The sequence below is a fragment of the Mustelus asterias genome, chromosome 14 (assembly GCF_964213995.1).
Source record: "Mustelus asterias chromosome 14, sMusAst1.hap1.1, whole genome shotgun sequence".
NCBI classification, from domain to species: Eukaryota; Metazoa; Chordata; class Chondrichthyes; order Carcharhiniformes; family Triakidae; genus Mustelus; species Mustelus asterias.
Window position 1 is genome coordinate 70,042,731 of NC_135814.1, and position 22,962 is coordinate 70,065,692.

Below are 22,962 nucleotides of genomic sequence, written 5' to 3' on the forward strand. Positions count from 1 at the left end.
GGGTGGGTGGTGGTTTTTGAGAGATAGGAGGCAGCAGTGTGAATTGGTTAAGTTCTGATGAAGAGTCAACATGAGACATCTGTTTCCCTCCACAACTGCTGCCTGTGCTGTTGAGTGTTTTCAGCAGGTTTTGTTTTTACTATAAATTTCTAGCATCTGCAGTGTTTTTGCTTTTGGACGGTTGGAAACAGGAAGAATAGTGACAGTGAGGCAGGGATGGGATAATATAGTCGTCCCTTGAGCGGACAGCAGGTTCATATTCCACTGTCTCCTTCAACTGATTACAAGGATAGTTGAGGTGTCTCCCTGGGGGGCAGATTGCAGGACTATGATGACCCTCAGGAAGTCCCTTTGAACAGGTATCTGTTGCCATGTGAGCTTCCTCTCCAGTTTATAAATGTAAGGTGGTATTGGTACCTTATTTAAGGAAGGATGTGTACAGCTTTCTGGCATGCTTCAATCCATTCTTTGTGCAAACAGACCGGCCTTCTTCTGTAGTCTGCCCTTCCAAGTTCTCACCTGAGTCAACTGTAACAAAACCTGTGTGCGACCTAGTTCTCTGGCTGGCACTGATACACTATCCCTCCCGCTGGCCAGTCTGCAGATCACTCGTGTTTGATATCTCTCCATGTGCTGATCTACTTCTATGCTGTCATCAAAATTACACACACTATCGGAGCTCATGGCAACGTTTGTGTGATTTGAGTGACATTGTTATCTTCAAATACTACTTGACCAGTTTGTGTTTTTCACATATGAAAGGTGCAAGAGCTTGTGTTGGGGGATGGGGGCATCTGTCACTTGTAAATCAGGAATAATTGTTGGATGTGAGGAGGATGATTTGGGCTGAGGATACTGTCATCTTCAGTTGACTCTGCCCTTTTGCTAACTATGGGGTTCAATTACTATTCCAAAAATGGCATGCACTGTCTCCTTGGGGATTAGAACATTCAGAGCTGCTTGTTCTCCTCCAGTTATTTTTATTTATTAGTCACATGTAGGTTTACATTAACACTGCAATGAAGTTACTGTGAAAATCCCCTGGTCGCCACAATCAAGCGCCTGTTCAGGTACACTGAGCGGGAATTTAGCATGGCCAATGCACCTAACCAGTATGCATGACCTTTTGGACTGTGGGAGGAAACCAGAGCACCCCAGAGGAAACGTGCACAATCACAGGAAACGTGCAAACTCTGCATAGACAGTGACCCAAGCCGAGAATTGAAGCCGGGTCCCTGGCATTGTGAGGCAGCACTGCTAACCACTGTGCCACCGTGCTACTGTATCTTCTGCTGTATTTGGTTATGCAGCACTTTGCTCAATAAGAGAGAGAGAAATGTTTTTAGTGACTTGCAACATGTTCTGATGTGGTTGGCAGGTGTGGAAACTGAGGTATTAAGGTAAGGCTTCCAACAGTAGATTAAGTATGTAAGGGTGTGGTGGAGCATACAAATATTAGGCATGAATCTCTTAAGAGATTGCAGCTGGATAAGTGGGTATGTGGCGAATCGAGCAGTTGATGAAGCTAGTGGCTAGTAGGATATGGCATTTGAAGATGCATTCACTGACTACCTTCACTCATGTGAAGTCATGTGGCACCCTATCCAGGTCCTCTGGGTTAGACTCTTGGCATTGATCTCTAAGGCTTTCTACTATCTCTGGTAAGTAATGGGGCTAAAGGCTGTTAAGTCCCCTGGACTTGATGGGTTGCATCCTAGGATAGTAAAGGAAGTAGCTACAGAGATAGTGGATGGGGAATCCTTAAATTCTGGAAAAGTCCCAGAAGATTGCAGTTTTCCAATGTAATGCCCTTAGTCAAAAAAAGGAGGGCCACAAGTAATGGGGCTAAAGGTTGTTAAGCCCCCTGGACCTGATGGGTTGCATCCTAGGATAGTAAAGGAAGTAGCTACAGAGATAGTGGATGGGGAATCCTTAAATTCTGGAAAAGTCCCAGAAAATTGGAAAACTGCAATGTAATGCCCTTAGTCAAAAAAAGGAGGGCCACAATAATTATGTAACTATGGGTCAGTTAGTTTGTCATTGGGGAAATGTTAGCGTCCATTATAATGGATATAATAGCAGAACATTTAGAAATGTATAATCAAGCAGAGTCAGCCTGGCTTCGTGATGGAGAAATCATGCCTGACAAATTTATTCAAATTCTTTGATGTGGTAGTGAGCAGGATAGATAATGGGGAACCAGTGGATGTAATATACTTGGTTTTCTACAAAAAAAACCATTTGATCAGGTATCACACAAAGGCTGCTTAATGTGATCAGAGCCTATCGTGTTGGGGGTAGTATATTAGCATGGATAGCAGATTGGCTAACTGATGGAAGACAGAATTTAGATAAGAGCGGCATTTTCAGGATGGCAACCTGTAACTAGAGACTTGTCAGAGGGATTAATGTTAGGGCAACAATGTTTTTATATATCAATGACTTGGATGACTGAAGTGAATATATACTATTCCCAAGTTTATAGATGACACAAATAGGTGGGAAGGCGAGTGGTGAGGGTGAGTCTACAGAAGGCTATAGACAGGTTAAGTGAGTGGCAGATGGAATATAATGTAAAAAATGTGAAGTTATGCACTTTGGCAGGAAGAATAAAGGAGCTGGATATTAAATGGAGAAAGACTGCAGAAAGATACTGCATGGAAGGAATTGGGGATCCTTGTGCATAAATCACAAAAGCTAGCATGCAAGTTCAGCAGATAATAGGGAAAGTAAATGGAATGTTGGCCTTTTTTTCCTATTCCCTTTGACATAAATGGAAATCTTGCTCAAATCAAACAAGGCACTAGTTGGACCATACCTGGAATACTGAATTCCTTCTCTAAGGAAAGATATACTGGCATCGGAGACAGTCCAGAAAAGGTTTACTAAGTTGATCCAGGGTATGGAGGGATTTTCTTATGAGGAGAGGGTAGATTGGGCCTGTGCTCTTAAAAGAATGAAAGGCGACCTTATTGAAATACATAGAATTTTCAGGGGGCTTGGCATGGTAGATGCTGAGATTTCCTCTCATGGGACCATCTAGAACTAGAGGGCGTAACCTGAATATGGGGCGTCCATTTAAGACATGAAGAGGAATTTCTTCTGAGTGTAGTGAATCTGTCGAACTCTTATCCCAGAAGGCTGTAGAGGCTGGGGTATCAAGTATGTTCAAGGCTGATAAGATTTTTAACCAGGAAAGGAATCGGGCGTTATGGGAATAAGGTGGGAAAGTGGGGTCGAAAATTATCAGATCAGTCATGATCTCATTGAACGGTGAGCTGACTCGATGGACTGTGTGGCCGCCTGCTACTCCCATGTTTTATGGTCTTTTGTGCACTTGTCTGGAGAGGCACCTAGCCCATTGCAGATGCAGGACATCTCTCTGACTTTTCACGTACTTCAAGGTCTCCAGAGAAGCATCTGAAAACCTTAGTTTTCATGTTCTTTCAGTTGTCATTCTTCACTGCTTCCTAGGTTAGATTCGCTAACAACACAGCATCTGCTATTACAGTGTGCTTCTGATTAAATCTGTATCCTGGCTTTAAGAGTGCTAAGAAGTTAATAATTTTGTGCCCCTAGCTCATATTTGCAGTCAATGATCAATAAGGTTAGCACTGGCTATGCACAGCCATCATTTTTAGTGGGCAGGCAACAGGGAGGTGGTGTGTTCCCTACACTTATGTCAATGGATCAAGGTTAATCACACTTTGAATTCCTTGTGCCAGTTTTGGGGGACTACTCTATTTAGCCTGCTATAATCTTTAAAAATAATGTTCAAAGCTGTCCTTGCATGTAATCCACTTGGTTTTTCAAATTTGCATAGTTGCTTAATGCATTTTTAAATATGTCTGATAACTAGATTGGATAAGTGTTTCTTACATTGACATGTACAATGTTATTTGCTCTGTTGTGTTCATTTAGTGTTTTCAGTCCAAAGTACAGTCTACAAGGACTTTTGGAACTGTTTTTGACATAGTTTTACCTAACTGGGAATGGCAATAAAAAGATCTTGGTTTCTATTCGGCAATGACTTGTCCTTTTTAAACATGTTTTAAAACCTGTTGAGTGGCACTGAACAGAACTTAATCTTACTCGAGCTTGATTGAGTTGGATTTTGAAGCTTTTACAGGAAAGGGAGTGTGATAGTGTAGAGTGAATTTAGGAGCAGAATTTAAATGCGGAGTCCTGGTGACTGAAGTTCTGCTATTGGTAAGAATGGAGATTATACAAAAGACCAGATTTCAAGAAACATTAGGTATGCTGGGATGTAGGGCTGAAGGGAATTGGTTTGGAAGGAGGACACAGAGCAAAGGGATTTCAAAATAACCAGGCTTCTGAAAATACGCTGGAGGGTGGAGTGCTAATGAATGTGGGATAGTGCAAGAACAGACTAGCTGAAGTATGCGTTGGGGGCGGGGGAAGTGCTAGTTTAAATCCAGCTTTGGGGGTGACAAAGACATAGGTGAGGGTTGGCAACTGTAATAGGGGGTGTGCTGCGAAGCTGAAAGAATATAGTAGGTTGTCCATAATATTTCAAGCTGGGTCAAACCAGGACATGCAGTGTTTCACAATGCTGGGCTTAGTTCACGTTGGTGAACAGGAAGGAGGATGAAATGGCTCAAGGCATCTGATTTTTAGTAGGATGCTTTGAGTCTTGCCAATTGAACTGGAGAAAATGTTGGTTTATTCATGATGGCACAGGTAGTTGATAGACAACAATGGTCCTTGGGTCCAGGATGATACCAAAGTAAAATTGGATATCATTGGTATATATGGTAGCATAAATAAGTGGCCCTAACTAAAATGAATCCTAGATTGTGACTGGCAGCTACCTTGTTTCCGTAGAAGTTGCATGTAATAAAATATCATGTCCAAAATACTGTAAAAATTGTAATGCATATACAGTTGGAGAGCTTTAAATGTTTGGACATTGTTGTTTTAACGTGGATTGTCATAATACCTTTATAGATGAAAAGCTGGTCTATAATAAATTTATTTGATGTGTAGCAAACAGTAATATATTCAGTATTTTAGTAATTAGAAACCTGTTTTGATAAAGCTTGTGTTTCTACTATTTTGTAGTGCTGAACTGTGTTGTAATTGTACAAAACTTTCTTATTCCAGGCACTCGGTTGGAGATACCAAAGTTCCCTTTTGTCTTCAGTCCTGTGTGAAACCTTTAAAATACGCAGTTTCTGTTCATGACCTTGGGACAGATTATGTTCACAAATATGTTGGTAAAGAACCCAGTGGATTACGGTTCAACAAACTGTTCCTAAATGAAGAAGGTAGAATTTGTGTTTTAAATGCAAAACTTCAATTCCTTGATACAACTTTAAAATTGCTTAATTTGACTCTTATCTAGTAGCTCTGGCAGACATTTTAACCAGTTTGAAGTCTAGCCAAAACGGGCGTAACACTTAAGTCTCAGCTGGGTTCAATGAACCTATGCTGTTTTGACAGACTTTTACATGTGCTGCAGATTTTCACCTGAATCATCTTCAAAATTATTAAATTTAGTTTGTGAATGTTCTTAACCTTTCTAGCTATTTATAACTATAGTCTGATGCATTCCTAATTATCAAATTGAACTGGGAATTATAACCTCCACTTTGAATCTAAGCATTTTGTAAGGGAAAACTTAATTCCAGCTTCAGAATCCTTTTTGAGTAAACAGCAATTTATCAGATATTGTGCACCTTTAACTAGCATTTCAATCAAAAAGTGAAATATTCTTCATGGAAGTTTTGTATGCAGTGACGTATGAAAATTCGGTAGGCTTATAAAAAGTTGTTGCTATGGTAATTCTCATCAAAATTTGAAACTAGTTTTCTTGTATACGTTGCAGGCGTAAATAATTCCATATATGTAAAGAAATTATTTTGACTTCTGCTGCTCTTGATTACAGACTTGTTAAACTTGTGTTTTTCTGAAAATGCAAATTAGAATCTACGATTTTTGTATTCTGTTGTAGTGGTACTCAAATTTTGTACTGTTTCATTCATTCTCTCTTTGCCCCCTCCACCACCTGGCCCCTGTACAACAACCTAGGTGCACAATTTAGAAGATGTGTTTAAATTCAATAGTAAAAGCCCAACTGATATATTTTAGTAATGTATTAGTTCTGATTTGTTGTAACTATTGTAACAGAAATAGTTTTACCTGTCATAGAATAAATTCTGCATTTTCCATATGATATCCTTTTTGGTTTCAGATAAACCTCACAATCCTATGGTAAATGCTGGGGCTATTGTGGTAACATCCCTGATCAAGGTAAGGAGTTTGTATGAGTAAGCAGTATTTAAATATGCAAAATATACTTGTTTGTATATTTTACTAGAAACTGATCACTCCTTTGCGAACGTAATGGACAGGAAAAGAGCATCTGGACCACTGGTCTTGCCCCACACAATTGGGTTGTCTTGAAAGTCATGCTTCCCAATACCCCACTCCCAGCAGCCATGTTATCTTCTAGGACAGGTAAAAACAAACACTTAAAACCCAAGGCTAATTTAGGCGTAGAATTTCTCTTTCTTTCATAGGGCTATTGCTATTTACTAACACTGATCCTTGCTGGGTATCACTTGTCTCCATGCAGATCCACAACAATTAACTATTTTACCTAAAGTAATACATGAGAAAGTGAGAGGGCATGGGATCCAAGGGGCTGTTGCCTTGTGGATCCAGAACTGGCTTGCCTGCAGAAGGCAGAGAGTGGCTGTGGAGGGGTCTTTCTCTGCATGGAGGTCAGTGACCAGTGGAGTGCCCCAGGGATCTGTTCTGGGACCCTTGCTGTTTGTCATTTTCATAAATGACCTGGATGAGGAAGTGGAGGGATGGGTTGGTAAGTTTGCTGACGACACCAAGGTAGGTGGTGTTGTGGATAGTTTGGAGGGATGTCAGAAGTTGCAGCGAGACATAGATAGAATGCAAGACTGGGCGGAGAAGTGGCAGATGGACTTCAACCCGGATAAGTGTGTAGTGATCCATTTTGGCAGATCCAATGGGATGAAGCAGCAGTATAATATGAAGGGTACCATTCTTAGCAGTGTAGAGGATCAGAAGGACCTTGGGGTCCGGGTCCATAGGACTCTTAAATCGGCCTCGCAGGTGGAGGATGCGGTCAAGAAGGCGTACGGCGTACTAGCCTTCATTAATCGAGGGATTGAGTTTAGGAGTCGGGAGATAATGCTGCAGCTTTATAGGACCCTGGTTAGACCCCACTTGGAGTACTGCGCGCAGTTCTGGTCACCTCATTACAGGAAAGATGTTGAAGCCATTGAAAGGGTGCAGAGGAGATTTACAAGGATGTTGCCTGGATTGGGGGGCATGCCTTATGAGGATAGGTTGAGGGAGCTTGGTCTCTTCTCCCTGGAGAGACGAAGGATGAGAGGTGACCTGATAGAGGTTTACAAGATGTTGAGAGGTCTGGATAGGGTAGACTCTCAGAGGCTATTTCCAAGGGCTGAAATGGTTGCTACGAGAGGACACAGGTTTAAGGTGCTGGGGGGTAGGTACAGAGGAGATGTCAGGGGTAAGTTTTTCACTCAGAGGGTGGTGGGTGAGTGGAATCGGCTGACGTCGGTGGTGGTGGAGGCAAACTCGTTGGGGTCTTTTAAGAGACTTCTGGATGAGTACATGGGATTTAATAGGATTGAGGGCTATAGATAGGCCTAGAGGTAGGGATATGATCAGCGCAACTTGTGGGCCGAAGGGCCTGTTTGTGCTGTGGCTTTCTATGTTCTATGTTCTATAATGTATGGAATTCACTACCACAGAAAGTAGTTGAGGCCAAAACGTTGTGTGATTTCAAGAAGAAATTAGATATAGATCTTGGGGCTAAAGGGATCAAGGGATATGGGGAGGGAAAGGGGGGAATCAGGATATTGAATTTGATGATCAGCCATGATCAAAATGAATGGCGGAGCAGGCTCAAAGGACCGAATGGCCTACTCCTGATATAAGTTTCTATGCTTCTATGTTTCATTCCATGCACCAATTTCTTTTAAAATTTGTTCATGAGTTGTAAGCATCCAGTTCTGGTCGCCGTATTATAGGAAAGATGTGGAAGTGTTGGAAAGGGTGCAGAGAAGATTTACCAGGATGTTGCCTGGTATGGTGGGAAAATCGTATGAGGAAAGGCTGAGGGGCTTGAGGTTGTTTTCGTTAGAGAGAGGAAGGTTAAGAGGTGACTTAAAAGAGGCATACAAGATGATCAGAGGATTAGATAGGGTGGATAGTGAGAGCCTTTTTCCTCGGATGGTGTTGGCTAGCACGAGGGGACATAGCTTTAAATTGAGGGATGAGAGATATAGGACAGATGTTAGAGGTAGGTTCTTTACTCAGAGAGTAGTAAGGGCGTGGAATGCCCTGCCTGCAGCAGTGGTGGACTCGTCAACGTTGAGAGCGTTCAAGTGGTTATTGGATAAACATATGGATGATATTGGAATAGTGTAGATTAGAGGGGCTTTAGATTGGTACCACTGGTCGGCGCAACATCGGGGGCCGAAGGGCCTGTACTGCGCTGTGATGTTCTATGTTCTATGTTCTATTATTTTGTTGTAACAATTTGCCAATTTCACAAGATCCTATACCATAGAATGATCTATTAGGACTTTATCAAACACTTTCTGAAAATACAAATGCAATGCAGTTCTAAGTCAGGATGGTGTGTGGCTTGGAGGGGATCTTATTGAAAATCAGAACGACATGACATCTTTCCAGTCCAAGGGAAAAATCTGATTCTAGCCAAGTAAAAATAGGGCAAAGTACTTGTGAAGCGCATGTTCCATTCTTTTGAGCATCTTTGGGTGGTCATCTGGCCACACAGCCCCATCTGTTTGAGGTTCCTAATTCTATTTCAGATATCCTCAATTATTTTAACTTTTGTAGTTTGTGTTAAATGCCATTAGAAAACAAAGTATTAGAACATCACAATCAACGTGAACTTAGATGGTGCATGTAATATAAAAGAAAAAGCATTCCAGACAATGTCAATGTATATTCCCTTTAAGGGGAAAGGTGGGACAAATATAACTAGTGCATCCTGGATGATGGGGATAAGGGTGAAAATGAAAAGAAAAAAGTGCTGTCAGGCAGCATATACAATGGAGAATCAGGCTGAATATAGAAGAACCAGAGGGGAATTGAAACATCTAATAAGAAAAGCAAGGAGAGCATGAAAAGAAACTGGCAGCGAATATAAAAAGGAATCCCAAGGTCATCTATATCTATTATAAATAATCGGGTAATGAAAGAGTAGGGCCGATTAGGGATGAAAAAGGGAACTTGAGGGGGGTGGTTTCAAATTCATACTTTGCATCTATACAAAGGAAGAAAATGCAATCCAGAGTGAGGTGAGAGAGGAGGTAATTGGCACACTAGAATAATTTATAATTGAGAAGGAGGAGGTATTAAAAGTACTATTTTTACTTTAAATTGTTAAGCTACCAGGACCATATGAAATGCATCCAAGATGCATTATGCCCTTGTTCAAAAAGGGGTGCAAAGATGAAACTGGCAACTATAGACCAGTCAGTTTGACTTCAGTGATGGTGAAACTTCTGGAAAATATGGTTCAGGACAAAATTAGTAGTCACTTAGACAAGTGCAGGATGGCATGGTGGCGCAGTGGTTAGCACTGCTGCCTCAAAGTGCCAGGGACCCGGGTTCAATTCCAGCCTTGGGTCACTGTCTGTGTGGAGTTTGCATGTTTTCTTCCTGTCTGGGTGGGTTTCCTTCGGGTGCTCCGGTTTCCTCCCACAGTCCAAAGATGTGCGGGTTAGGTTGATTGGCTATGCTAAATTGCCCCTAGTATCAGGGAATTAACGGTAAATTCGTAAATTAAATGTGGGGTTATGGGAATAGGGCCTGGATGGGATTGTGGTCGGTGCAGACTCGATGGACCGAATGTCCTCCTTCTGCATGTAGGGATTCTATGTCTAGGATAGTTGAGAAAAGCCAGCATAGATTAATTAAGAGAAAATCATAAAGATCTCAGCAAGGCTCTGACACAGGGTTATCCAGATTCAAAACATTGGCTCTATTCTCTCTCCGCAGATGCTGTCAGATCTGCTGAAATTTTCCAGCATTTTCTGTTTGTATAAGGAAAAGTCATGTTTTTAACTAACTGGCTGGAGTTCTTTTAAGGAGGTAATAGAGAAGGTTGATAAGAGTAACACTGTGTTGATGTGGTATATTTGGATTTTCAAAAAACACTTGATACAGTGCCACAACATTTCAGCTCATGGGATAACAGTTAAAGTAGGCAGTTAGGTAAGAAATTGGCTGAGTGACAGGAAACTGAGAATAGTGATGAATGGCTGTTTTTCAGACTGGAGGAAGGTTTGTTGTGGAGTTTCCCAGGGGCCAGTGTTGGGACCCTTCCTTTTCCTGGTGTACATTGATGATCTAGACTGTGGTATTCAAGGATTGATTTCAAAATTTGCAGATGATTCAAAGGTTGAAAATGCCATAGCGTCTGGCTAACTGTGATGAGGGTAGTCTTCAATTTCAAACTGACATGGCCATGTTGGTGGACTGGGCAGACAAGTAGCAAATGAATATCGATGCAGAAAAGTTTGAGGTGATTCATTTTGGCAGGAAAAATATCGCGAGATAGTATAAAATAAAGGGAGAAACCCAAAAAGAAGTGCAGGTACAGAGCGACCTTTGTGTATATGTACATAAGTCACTGATAATCAGGCATGTTGAGAGGGCAGTTAATAAAGCATATAGTATCTTGGACTTTATTAATAGGGACATTGAGTATAAGAGTAAGGAAATCATGTTGAACTTGTATAAGACACTTGTTAGGCCTCATCTGGAGGACTGCATCCAGTTCTGGGTGTCAAACTTGAGGAAGGACGTCAAGGCATTGGAGAGAGTACAGAGGAGCTTCTCAAGAATGATTCCAGGAGTGAAGAACTGTATCTATGATAGTTTGGAGAGGTTGGGACTGATTTCCTTGAAGAAAAGAAGGCTGAGAGAGAGGAGCCTTGATAGAGATATTCGAGCTCCTGAGGAGTATGGACAGGGCAAATAGTGAGAAACTTCCCACTTGAGACATAACGAACTGTAGAGGACAGATTCAAAATAATTGGCAAAAGGAGTAAAAGTGTTATAAGGAAAATGTTTTCATTTCTGGAGGGTGGTTGGAATCTCGAACAAACTTCCTGAGAGGGTGATGAAAGAAGCTTGATCAAAGTATTTAGAAAGGAATTGGACTGCCATCTGAAAAGAGAGAATGAGCATAAAGCAGGGGGAGTGGGACTAGGTAGAATGCTCTTTCCGAAAGTCAATGCAGACTTGATGGGAACGATTGGTTGCCTCCTGCACTAAAGATTCTGTGAAACATTCCAAGGAAACATCCAAAGTAAATGGAATAAAAGCGAATGATGTAAGAGTTATGAAAGATGACTGAAGTTGTTTGACCTGAACAGATGAGGGTTTGTGATGTAGAGGTGAGAAATCTATCTAGTTTTCTCCAATGGTCAGAACAGAGGCGTCGATGGTAGTCATGATGTGGAGATGCCGGTGTTGGACTGGGTAAACACAGTAAGAAGTTTAACAACAGCTGGTGTTGTTAAACTTCTTACTGTGTTTAGAACAGAGGCAACAGAAAGCTACCTTTAACAGTATGATGAAGGTATGGGAGGATGCACAAATGACCAAATTGGACAGCCAAAGGCTGTGATGGGGCATGGTGAAGTCATAAAGGCAGATCCTTTTTTCTGCTTGTGAAATCAACCACTTTACTGTATTATGGTTGATGTGCATTTCTTCTAGGTAAACATAATTTGAATTATCACCCTCTCAATTAGGGAAATTTTGATTTAATTACAAAATTGTGATTTTAAGTGTCACTTAGATTAAGCTTAGCCTTACTGACTGCAATGAGCTAAAATAAGCACAGCTAATTTGATCTAACATTAATTTTGTACTATTGAACATAAATCTGAATTAATAACTATATTGACAATTTATCCAGGGATCCTTTTATGAATTTATATGGTAAATTTTAATAAATCATTTATATGCTACTTAGTAGTAAATAGTAACTAATTGCATTTATTATCATTTTGTATCAGAGAAGCTTGGATGAATTCTGAAGTGCATTCAACTAAATGTATGAAGCTAGTTATAGAAATAAAGCACATGTTTATGTAATTCTCTCAAAAGATTATTAAAGTAATATCTCTTTATTTCCTTGTAGCAAGGAGTGAACAATGCTGAGAAATTTGATTATGTAAGTACAATGCTCGTTCAGTTTTTTTGAATGTGGGGAAAGGTTTACCCTAAAAAGACAAAATTATGTCTGCACTTTCTAAAATAGAATGCTTTCTGAAAAGTAGTGCTGTTTCGCAGGTAACACAGTTCTTGAATCGGATGGCTGGAAATGAATATGTTGGTTTTAATAATGCAACGTGAGTAACTTTTTTTTTGTCTATTTTCTCCTCTTCACTCTCTCTCCCCATCTACTCTCCCTTTCAAATACAAGAGAATGGTTGGTTGCCCTCCTCGGAGTAATCTGCATTTATTTTTTTTTAAATACGATGCCTAAAAGTATTCAAATGCCACAAACATGTAGAAATGCAGGTGTTTAAATTCATATCCTGTAAAGGGGAAAGGTATTAGAAAATCAGCTGCTTAACCAGTCGATAACCAGTGAAATTATGGGTCTAATCAAAAAGAAAAAAGAGGCATACGTGAGGTCCAGGCAGCTAAAAACAGATGGAGCACTGGAGGAATACAGAGAAAGTAGAAAAGAACTCAAACAGGGAGTTAAAGGGCAAAAAGGGGTCACGAAATGTCCTTGGCAGACAGGATTAAAGAGAATCCTAAGGCATTTTATACATACGTTAGGAACAAGAGGGTTGTTAGGGAAAGAATCTGGCCTCTCGGGGACAAAGGAGGGGAATTATGCTTAGAACCAAAGGAAGTAGGTGAGATCTTAAACAAATACTTTGCATCAGTATTCACAAAGGAGAGGGACATGTTGACTGGTAGTGTCTCAGAGATGTGTTGACCCGTTAGAAAAAATCTCAATTACAAGGGAGGACGTGTTAGGTTTTTTAGGAAACATTAAGACTGACAAATCCCCAGGGCCGGATGGCATCTATCCTAGACTCCTCAGGGAGGCAAGAGATAAAATTGCTGGGCCTCTAACAGAAATCTTTGTCTCTTCACTGGACACAGGTGAGGTCCCAGAGGCTTGGAGGATAGCAAATGTGGTCCCGTTATTTAAGAAGGGTAACAAGGATAACCCGGGTAATTATAGGTCGGTGAGCTTGACGTCCGTGGTAGGGAAATTGTTGGAGAAGATTCTTAGAGATAGGATATATGCGCATTTAGAACTGAATAATCTCATTAGCGATAGACAGCATGGTTTTGTACGAGGGAGATCATGCCTCACAAATTTGGTTGAGTTTTTTGAGGAGGTGACAAAAACGATTGACGAGGGAAGGGCCGTGGATGTCATCTACATGGATTTTAGTAAAGTGTTTGACAAGGTCCCTCATGGCAGGCTGGTGCAAAAGGTTAAGTCTCACGGGATAAAAGGTGAGCTAGCTAGATGGGTGGAGAACTGGCTTAGCCATAGAAGACAGAGGGTAGCAGTGGAGGGGTCTTTTTCCGGTTGGAGGTCTGTGACTAGTGGAGTTCCGCAGGGCTGTGTACTGGGACCTCTGCTGTTTGTGATATATATAAATGATTTGGAGGAAGATGTAGCTGGTGTGATCAGTAAGGTTGCGGATAGTGATGAACATTGTCAGAGAATACAGCAGGATATAGATAGGCTGGAACATTGGGCGGAGAAATGGCAGATGGAATTTAATCCAGATAAATGCGAAGTGATGCATTTTGGTAGGTCTAATGTAAGGGGGAGCTATACAATAAATGGCAGAACCATCAGAAGTATAGACACACAGAGGGACCTGGGTGTACAAGTCCACAGATCCTTAAAGGTGGCAGCACAGGTGGAGAGGGTGATCAAGAAGGCATATGGCATGCTTGCCTTTATTGGACGGGGCATAGAATATAAAAGTTGGCATATGATGTTGCGGCTGTATAGAACGTTGGTTAGGCCACATTTGGAATACTGCGTCCAGTTTTGGTCGCCACACTACCAGAAGGACGTGGAGGCTTTGGAGAGAGTGCGGAAAAGGTTTACCAGGATGTTGTCTGGTATGGAGGATATTAGTTATGAGGAGAGATTGGGTAAACTGGGGATGTTCTCCCTGGAAAGACGGAGGATGAGGGGCGACCTAATGGAGGTGTATAAAATTATGAAGGGCATAGATAGGGTGAACAGTGGGAAGCTTTTTCCCAGGTCGGAGGTGACGAACACAAGGGGTCACGGGTTCAAGGTGAGGGGGGCAAGGTTCAACACAGATGTCAGGGGGACGTATTTTACACAGAGGGTGGTGGGGGCCTGGAATGCACTGCCAAGCAAGGTGATTGAGGCGGACATGCTGGGATCGTTTGAGACTTATCTAGATAGCCACATGAACAGACTGGGAATAGAGGGATACAAACGAATGGTCTGGTTGGGCACATGAGTGGCGCAGGCTTGGAGGGCCGAAGGGCTTGTTCCTGTGCTGTATTGTTCTTTGCTTTCCTGTCATTCAGTAGATTGGATAAAACCTGTACTGGAACAGCTGACACTGAGCTAAATGTTAACATGCAGACATACTTGGGTTTGGAGAGAGTTCTCTTTAAAACCTAAGAAATTGACAGCACTTTGAGAACCCTGCTCCGACTAGCTGACTTTCTGTATTTAACTGTAGCCGATTAAACTGTTGAGCAGCCCCCTTAGCAGAGGCAGTTTGTCAATTTCTACATGAATTGGTTAATCACAATGATATTAATTAACATGGCTATTGCAATTTAACTGTGGATCCATTGGTTTCCCAGGCTGTCTGGAACTCGAGATGTAAACCAATATTTTTTTTAATGATTTGGTTGTCAACTTGAATGATGAATGTACTATGTTCTAGACTAATAAAGTTATCTTTCAACTTTTAACTCACTACATTTCAATAAATGTTACTGTTTTTAGGTTTCAGTCTGAAAGAGAATCAGGAGACAGAAATTTTGCTATTGGATACTACCTAAAGGAGAAGAAGGTTTGTAGGATCACTTGTGTACCTTAAACACTTAACGATCCATGTAGTTATTTTCTTCGAAGATGCCATACCTATTTTTTTAGGCTGCATCTGCTCGGTTTTGGTTCATTTTTCGAAGTTTATAGTTACCAAGTACAGTACTACAATTCACTATGGTTGTGCTTGAGTTTTGTCTAATTGAGGAGAGTAGCATTGATTATGTGTGTTGCCCACAAACGGGCGAGCCCTACTACCTGGCTACAGAAAATTTAGGTTTGGATTAATGCTGAAAAGAAGGGACTGCTTTAAATGGTAAAATGCTAATTATTCTATATATTTTCTAGTGTTTTCCAGAAGGAAGTGATATGACTGGAGTTCTAGATTTCTATTTCCAAGTGAGTAGCTTTATTAAATTCCAAGTATAACAGGATATGTTAATTAGCACCTAAATGCACATAGTGGAGTTGTATACTTTACGAGGAAGGTAAATGCTTGTTCTTTCCATGGATTAGAGCGGAGGACGATTACATAGTAAAACGTTTCCGTTTAAAAACAATTGTCTATTTTACTATCTGGCATCAAAAGTCAGGACATTTATTTGGGATCACCAAAAATGTGACTCTGCATTTTTTGAACATAATAGAAAGATTGGGTTCCTGAATTTGTGCAAGTTGATTTAAAGAAATATTCAATATGAAGCACAGGCAAGCATTAATCTATAAGCAGCATTGACTTCAGAATGTGGTCAATGTATTGCATTTGCATAGATCTTTCATGATCTCGGGTCACTCCAAAGTGCTTCATGGCTACTGAAGCATAGTCATTGTCATAATGTAGGAAACGAAGCAGTCAATTTGCACATGGGTAAAGACCTCAAACAGCAATGCCATAGCGATTTTTTTGTACCATAATACCTCTCATCCGTTTTAAGCCATGTTTGAATGGAGTTTGAAATGTATATTGTAATTAGGACAGCTGTGAGAATGCCACATTCTCTCTCTCTGGCAGGGGAAGGAGGAAATATCTCTTTGTTTCTCGTCTCTGATTTCAACCCTGTGATCCTATTGGAAAGTGTGCATGTTGCATGAGGGTAGGATTAGACTTGATTCTCTTCTCCATTGATGCTATTTGGCCAATTGCTAGAACATGTGCTATAGCAATGTAGCAATGGTATCCTGTGAACTAGACTGTTGACACTTTCTAGATTTACACATAGCAATTTGACCATGGTAGTGAAAGTCAATAACACCAAATTGGAAAATGAGGAACTGACAACGGGTAAATTTTGGTGTAAATTTTGCATAGTTACAGTTTATAAGTGGAGAAAAGCATGGAAAGGATGGATTCAGTACCAAGTGCTCTTTTCTAATTTCAAGAAGTATTTCCTAACAATGTACATTGTGCAATGGGTGATGTGGTGCAAACTCTTGTTAATTTTTTTTCTTTTCTAGTCTGGAAAGCAGTGAACAGGTGTGATGGTATTTCCCTGCAGATGTGAGAAATTAAATGGGATGTTATTTGAGGAGCAATTGCATATGTCCCATCCAAAGATCATTGGTGGATATCTAGAAGCACGTTGTTTCCCTGCCCTTTGGGGCATTAGATATGCTAACAGAAGGGAGAAAATAGAGTGAGAAGTGGTGGAATGTGGGAAAGAATAGCAATTAGATTATACAAAAATGCAAATTAAAATTATCCCTCCCTCTGAATCTTACTACTTTGTCATTTCTTGCACTTGAAATCATTGTTGCAGGTTTCAAGTGTTCTTAAAGTTATTGTCTTTCAAGACTGCGTACACACTGTTGAATAAAACTACAGTTTCTGATTTAACAGGATTTAAGCTAAAGGAGGCAAGTAGAATTCAGGTGCATAGCAATAAATAGTTTGAACTTTTCCAGTTTGTGTATCCATAGATCAGCAGCTAGACAGCCAGGATAACAAAACACAAAATGCTGGAAATAGCGAGACATGCCACATCTGTGGAGAGAACAGGGAAGACAGTGGGGTAGCAGTAATGTCATTGGACTAGTAATCCAGAGGCTCAAGCTAATGCTTTGGTAACATGGGTTCAAATCAATCCACAGTAACTGGTGGAGTCAGAGTCATAGAGGTTTACAGCATGGAAACAGGCCCTTCGGCCCAACTTGTCCATGCCACCCTTTTTTGTTTAAAACCCCTAAGCTAATCCCAATTGCCCGCATTTGGCCCATATCCCTCATTATCCATCTTACCCATGTAACTAAAGTCTGTCATCAAATGCTTTTTAAAAGACAATTGTACCTGCCTCTACTACTACCTCTGGCAGCTTGTTCCAAACACTCACCACCCTCTGTGAAGAAATTGCCCCTCTGGACACTTTTGTATCTCTCCCCTCTCACCTTGAACCTATGCCCTCTAGTTTTAGACTCCCCTACCTTTGGGAAAATATATTGACTATCTCGCAGATCTGTGCCCCTCATTATTTTATAGACTTCTATAAGGTCACTCCTCAGCCTCCTACGCTCCAGGGAGAGAAGTCCCAGTCTATTCAGCCTCTCCTTAGAACTCAATCCATCAAGTCCCGGTAGCATCCTAGTAAATCTTTTCTGTACTCTCTCTAGTTTAATAATATCCTTTCTATAATAGGGTGACCAGAATTGCACACAGTATTCCAAGTGTGGCCGTACCAATGTCTCGTACAACTTCAACAAGACATTTCAACTCCTGTATTCAATGTTCTGACCGATGAACCCAAGCAAGCCGAATGCCGCCTTCACCACTCTGTCCACCTGTGACTCCACTTTCAAGGAGTTATGAACCTGTACCCCTAGATCTCTTTGTTCTGTAACACTCCCCAACGCCCTACCATTAACTGAGTAAGTCCTGCCCTGGTTCAATCTACCAAAATGCATCACCTCGCATTTGTCTAAATTAAACTCCATCTACCATTCATCAGCCCACTGGCCCAATTGATCAAAATCCCGTTGCAATTGGAGATAACTTTCTTCACTGTCCACTATGCCACCAATCTTAGTGTCAACTGCAAACTTACTAACCATGCCTCCTTTATTCTCATCCAAATCATTAATATAAATGACAAATAACAGTGGGCCCAGCACCGATCCCTGAGGCACACTGTTGGTCACAGGCCTCCATTTTGAAAAACAACCCTCTCCAACCATCCTCTGGCTTCTATCATCAAGCCAATTTTGTATCCGTTTCGCTATCTCACCCTGGATCCCATGAGATTTAGCCTTGTGCAACAACCCACCACGCGGTACCTTGTCAAAGTCCATGTAGACAACATCAACTGCACTGCCATCATCTACCTTCTTGGTTACCCCTTCAAAAACTCAATCAAATTTGTGAGACATGATTTTCCACTCACAAAGCCATGCTGACGGTCCCTAATCAGTCCTTGTGTCTCTAAATGCCTGTAGATCCTGTCTCTCAAAATACCGTCCAACAATTTACCCACCACAGATGTGAGGCTCACTGGCCTGTAGTTCCCAGATTTTTCCCTGCAGCCCTTTTTAAACAGAGGCACAACATTTGCCACTCTCCAATCTTCGGGCACTTCACCCATGACTATCGATGATTCAAATATCTCGGCTAGAGGACCCGCAATTTCCACCCTAGCCTCCCACAATGTCCTGGGATACACTTCATCAGGTCCCGGGGATTTATCTACCTTGATGCGCTTTAAGACTTCCAGCACCACCTCCCTGTAATATGTACACTCCTCAAGACATCATTATTTATTTCCCCAAGTTCCCTAACATCCATGCTTTTCTCAACAGTAAATACTGATGAGAAATATTCATTTAGGATCTCACCCATCTCTTGTGGATCCGCACATAGATGACCTTGTTGATCCTTAAGAGGCCCTACTCTCTCCCTTGTTACTCTTTTGCCCTTTATGTATTTGTAGAAGCTCTTTGGATTCTCCTTTGCCCTTCACTCTAAGAGGAATGTTTTTACCCCGAACCCTGGTTGACACACTTTTGAAAGCATGCCACTTACCAGACATCCCTTTGCCTTCCCACAGACTCCCCCAATTAACTTTTGAAAGTTCCTGCCTGATACCATCAAAATTGGCCTTGCCTCAATTTAGAATTTTAACTTCTGGGCCAGACCTATCATTCTCCATAGCTATCTTAAAATCAATAGAATTATGGTCACTGGGCCCAAAGTGATCCCTCACTAACACTTCTGTCACCTGCCCTTCCTTATTTCCCAAGAGGTGGTCAAGTTTTGCCCCCTCTCTAGTCAGGCCATCCACATACTGAATGAGAAATTCCTCCTGAATACACAACAAATTTCTCTCCATCCAACCCTCTAATACTATGGCTGTCCCAGTCAATGTTGGGAAAGTTAAAATCTCTGACTATTACCACCCTATTGTTCTTGGAGCTATCTGTAATCTCTTTACATATTTGCTCCTCAATTTCCCGCCGACTATCTGGGGGCCTATAGTACAACCCTAGCAAAGTGATTTCCCCCTTCTTATTTCTCAGTTCTACCCATATAGACTCAGTGGCCGAACCCTCTGATATATCCCCCCTCAGTACGGCCGTGATGCTTTCCCTATTCAAAAGTGCAACTCCCTCTCCTCTCTCACTTATCTTTCCTATAGCATCTGTACCCTGGAACATTGAGCTGCCAGTCCTGTCCCTCCCTTAGCCATGTTTCAGTAATTGCTATAATATCCCAGTCCCATATACCCATCCATGCCCTGAGTTCATCTGCCTTGCCTGTCAGGCTTCTTGGATTGAAATAAATGCAGTTTAATCTGGACTTCCCTTGCTCTCTGTCCTGCTTTTGCCTGATCTGTCTGGTACTAAGATTACTGATACTGCCTTTACTACTTAATGTGCTCTCTTTAACTTCTATGCTGTTCTCAAACTTCTCTTCTGTCTCTCTATTGCTTTGGATCCCACCCCCCAGCCAAACTAGATGGTGGACTTTTTGTTTAGTTATTCATGGGATGTGGGCATCACTGACTAGGCCAGCATTTACTGCCCATTCCTATTTGCCCTTGAGAAGATGATGGTGGTGAGTTGCCCTCTTTAACCACAGCAGATTTGTTGTGTAGGTACATAGACCCACAGTGCGGTGGGGGAGGGAGTTCTAGGAGTTTGACCTAGCGACAATGAAAGATTGGCAATATGTTTCCAATTCGGGATGGTGAGTGGATTGGAGGGGAGCTCCGAGGTAGTGGCGTTCCTATGTGTCTGTTGCCCTTGTCTTTAATGGTAGCAGTTGTGGGTTTGAAAGGTGCTGTCTAAAGAGCCTTGGAGAGTTCCTGCAGTGCATCTTGTAAATGGTACACACTGCTGCCTCTGTGAGTCGGTGGCAGTGAATGTTTGTGGATGGAGTGCCAATCAAGTGGGCCACGATGTCTTGGATGATGTCAAGCTTCTCGATTGTTGTTGGAGCTGCACTAATGCAGGCAAGTTGAGAGTATTCCATCCAGCCTTGTGGATCATGGACAGGCTTTGGGGAGCCAGGAGGTGAGTTAATTGCTGCAGGAGTCCTAGAGTCTGACCTTTTCTTGTGGCTGCACTATTTATATGGCTAGTTCAGTTCAGTTTCTGGTCGATGCTGACCCCTCTAGGGTGTTGATAGTGGGGGATTCAGCGATGGTTAGATGGTCTCTTGTTGGAGATGGTCATTGCCCCACATTTGTGTGGCAAGTATGTTACTTGATGCTTGTCATCCCAAGCCTGAATATTGTAGAAGGAAAAAAACAGCTGAACTTTCTGGTTGATGGCCTTCCATCAAAAATGGGAAAAATTACAAATGTAATAGGTTTTGAGTAAAGTTGAAGAGGGTGGATAAAGAATAGATCTGTCATCAACTTGAAATACAAGAACACACAAAAAATGGGAATAGGCCAAATGGCCCATTGAGCCTGCTTTGTCATTTTAATGATCCTGGTTCATCTTGAGTTTCAGCTCAATGTTCTAGCCCTCTCCCCATATCCCTTAAATCCCCAAAAGACCGAAAATCTCTCTGTCCCTGTCTTATTTGTATTCAACAATGGAGCAACCACAGCCTTCTGGGATAGAGAATTCAAGATTCACAACCTTTTGTGTGAATTAATTTCTCCTCATCTCAGTCTTAAATGATCAGCCCTTATCCTAAGACTGGCTCTGTGTTTTAGATTCCCTGACCAATGGAAACAAATGTTCCTCACATTCCCTATTGATTCCCTTCAGAATTTTGTAGGTTTCAATGAGATTGCCTATCACGCTTAACTCCAGAATAAGCCCGATTTACTCAGCAGCTCGTCGTAGGACAACCCCTCATCCAAGGGGCCAATTTGGTGAACCTTTGCTGTACCGCCTACAATGTCAGTATATTGTTTCTTAAACACGGAGACCAAAACTGCACACGTTACTCCAGATGTGACCTCATCAAAACCCTGTACAACTGCAGCAAAATAAAATCAAATTTGTTTTTCTCTCCACTGATGCTACCCGACCTGCTGAGCATTTCCAGCATTTTCTGTTTAAATTTCAGATTTCCAGCATTGCAGTTTTTTGCATTTGTAGCTAAATGACAACGACTAGCTTAATCTGTGGGGGGTTATTCGTAGTAGTCTGTATCATCAGAACAGCTGTTGAGTGCAAATGGTCTTGGAGACCATCCATGGAAGAAAAATTATATTAACAATCCTCCATGGGAAGCAAAAGAAGGATGTAAAATGTGTGTAAAAGTTTTCATTGTTATTAGATCTATTATTACTTGATGCTAAAATTATGTCAATGCTCACCTCGATGTGTTCAGCTTTCATGCTAAAGATACATTTAAATGATTTTTTTTTAAATTCCATAAAGTTATGTTCCATTGAAGTAACGTGTGAATCAGGCAGTGTAATGGCAGCAACACTGGCCAATGGTGGCATCTGTCCAATCACAGGCGAGAGAGTTCTGAGCCCTGAGGCTGTTAGGAACACGTTAAGTTTGATGCACTCCTGTGGCATGTATGACTTCTCCGGACAGTTTGCCTTTCATGTAAGTAACTATTTTTACTAGAATATCGTTCTCATTTATCAGATTGTAATTTTGGCAGAGAAGACCCCAATCTATTTGAGTAGGACTGCCCTGAAAAGGACAATCCAGGATATTTGACTCTGACGTCTTAAACTTTTCTGTTAAACTTGGAGAATACTAAAGTAAATTTAATGTCAATTATAGGAACAGGAGTCAGCCATTTAGCCCCTCCAGTTGATCTGTGTTAACCTTTTAGAGATTTATGTTACCTGACCTTTTCCTCTGTAAATTAATAAAATCACTTTGGTTCTGATAAGATTTTAACCAACTAAGGCAAAAGTAGAACTCTACATAGTAAATTTTAAGAGAAGTTTATGTTTAAAAGGATGAAAGTATACTTGTCAAATACATGTCCAACTTTCACGACTTCAGTTGGGTAATCAAGTCCGATGGAATGTGAATCTTCCTCGGGTCCTCAAACTGACAGTGATTTCCTCAAAACCCTGCCACAAAGGAACACTCAACCTCCACAACTGTGGCTGAACTTGCAAGCAACAAGACGTTTCTTTAAAACCCACTTTTAACCCTGGAATTAGTATTAACTCATCTTGAATCAGGCTCTAATTAGCTAATTGGTCATTTATTGTTAATTTTATGGGATTTAGCCATTTGTGTACAGAGCTTCATGGAGTGGGACAGATCATGATTTTTCTTTATCTGTATTTGGACAAGTCTTCGTTCATTCTGCCCCAGGTGGCCAAGGACAGATGAGGCCCATGTTCCTTGCGGTATCTGAATGCTCCCTGCTCCTATGGACAGTGCTTACAGCAGCAAATTAAGATATTAAATTTCAAACAATACATTATCTAGCCTATTTGACT

At 41.3% G+C, this 22,962-nt stretch overlaps 1 protein-coding gene across 2 annotated transcripts in view; it reads left to right on the forward strand.

Annotated features, from left to right (window-relative positions):
* Nucleotides 1–22,962, forward strand: part of LOC144503766 (glutaminase kidney isoform, mitochondrial-like) — a 156,669-nt gene that overhangs the window by 58,397 nt on the left and 75,310 nt on the right. For both annotated transcript variants that reach the window (XM_078228611.1, XM_078228612.1), the window contains exons 6-12: nt 5,125–5,288; nt 6,215–6,273; nt 12,215–12,247; nt 12,367–12,425; nt 15,059–15,125; nt 15,449–15,499; nt 21,926–22,102. In XM_078228611.1, the coding sequence (XP_078084737.1) occupies nt 5,125–5,288; nt 6,215–6,273; nt 12,215–12,247; nt 12,367–12,425; nt 15,059–15,125; nt 15,449–15,499; nt 21,926–22,102 (610 nt within the window). The remainder of the gene's footprint in view (nt 1–5,124; nt 5,289–6,214; nt 6,274–12,214; nt 12,248–12,366; nt 12,426–15,058; nt 15,126–15,448; nt 15,500–21,925; nt 22,103–22,962) is intronic.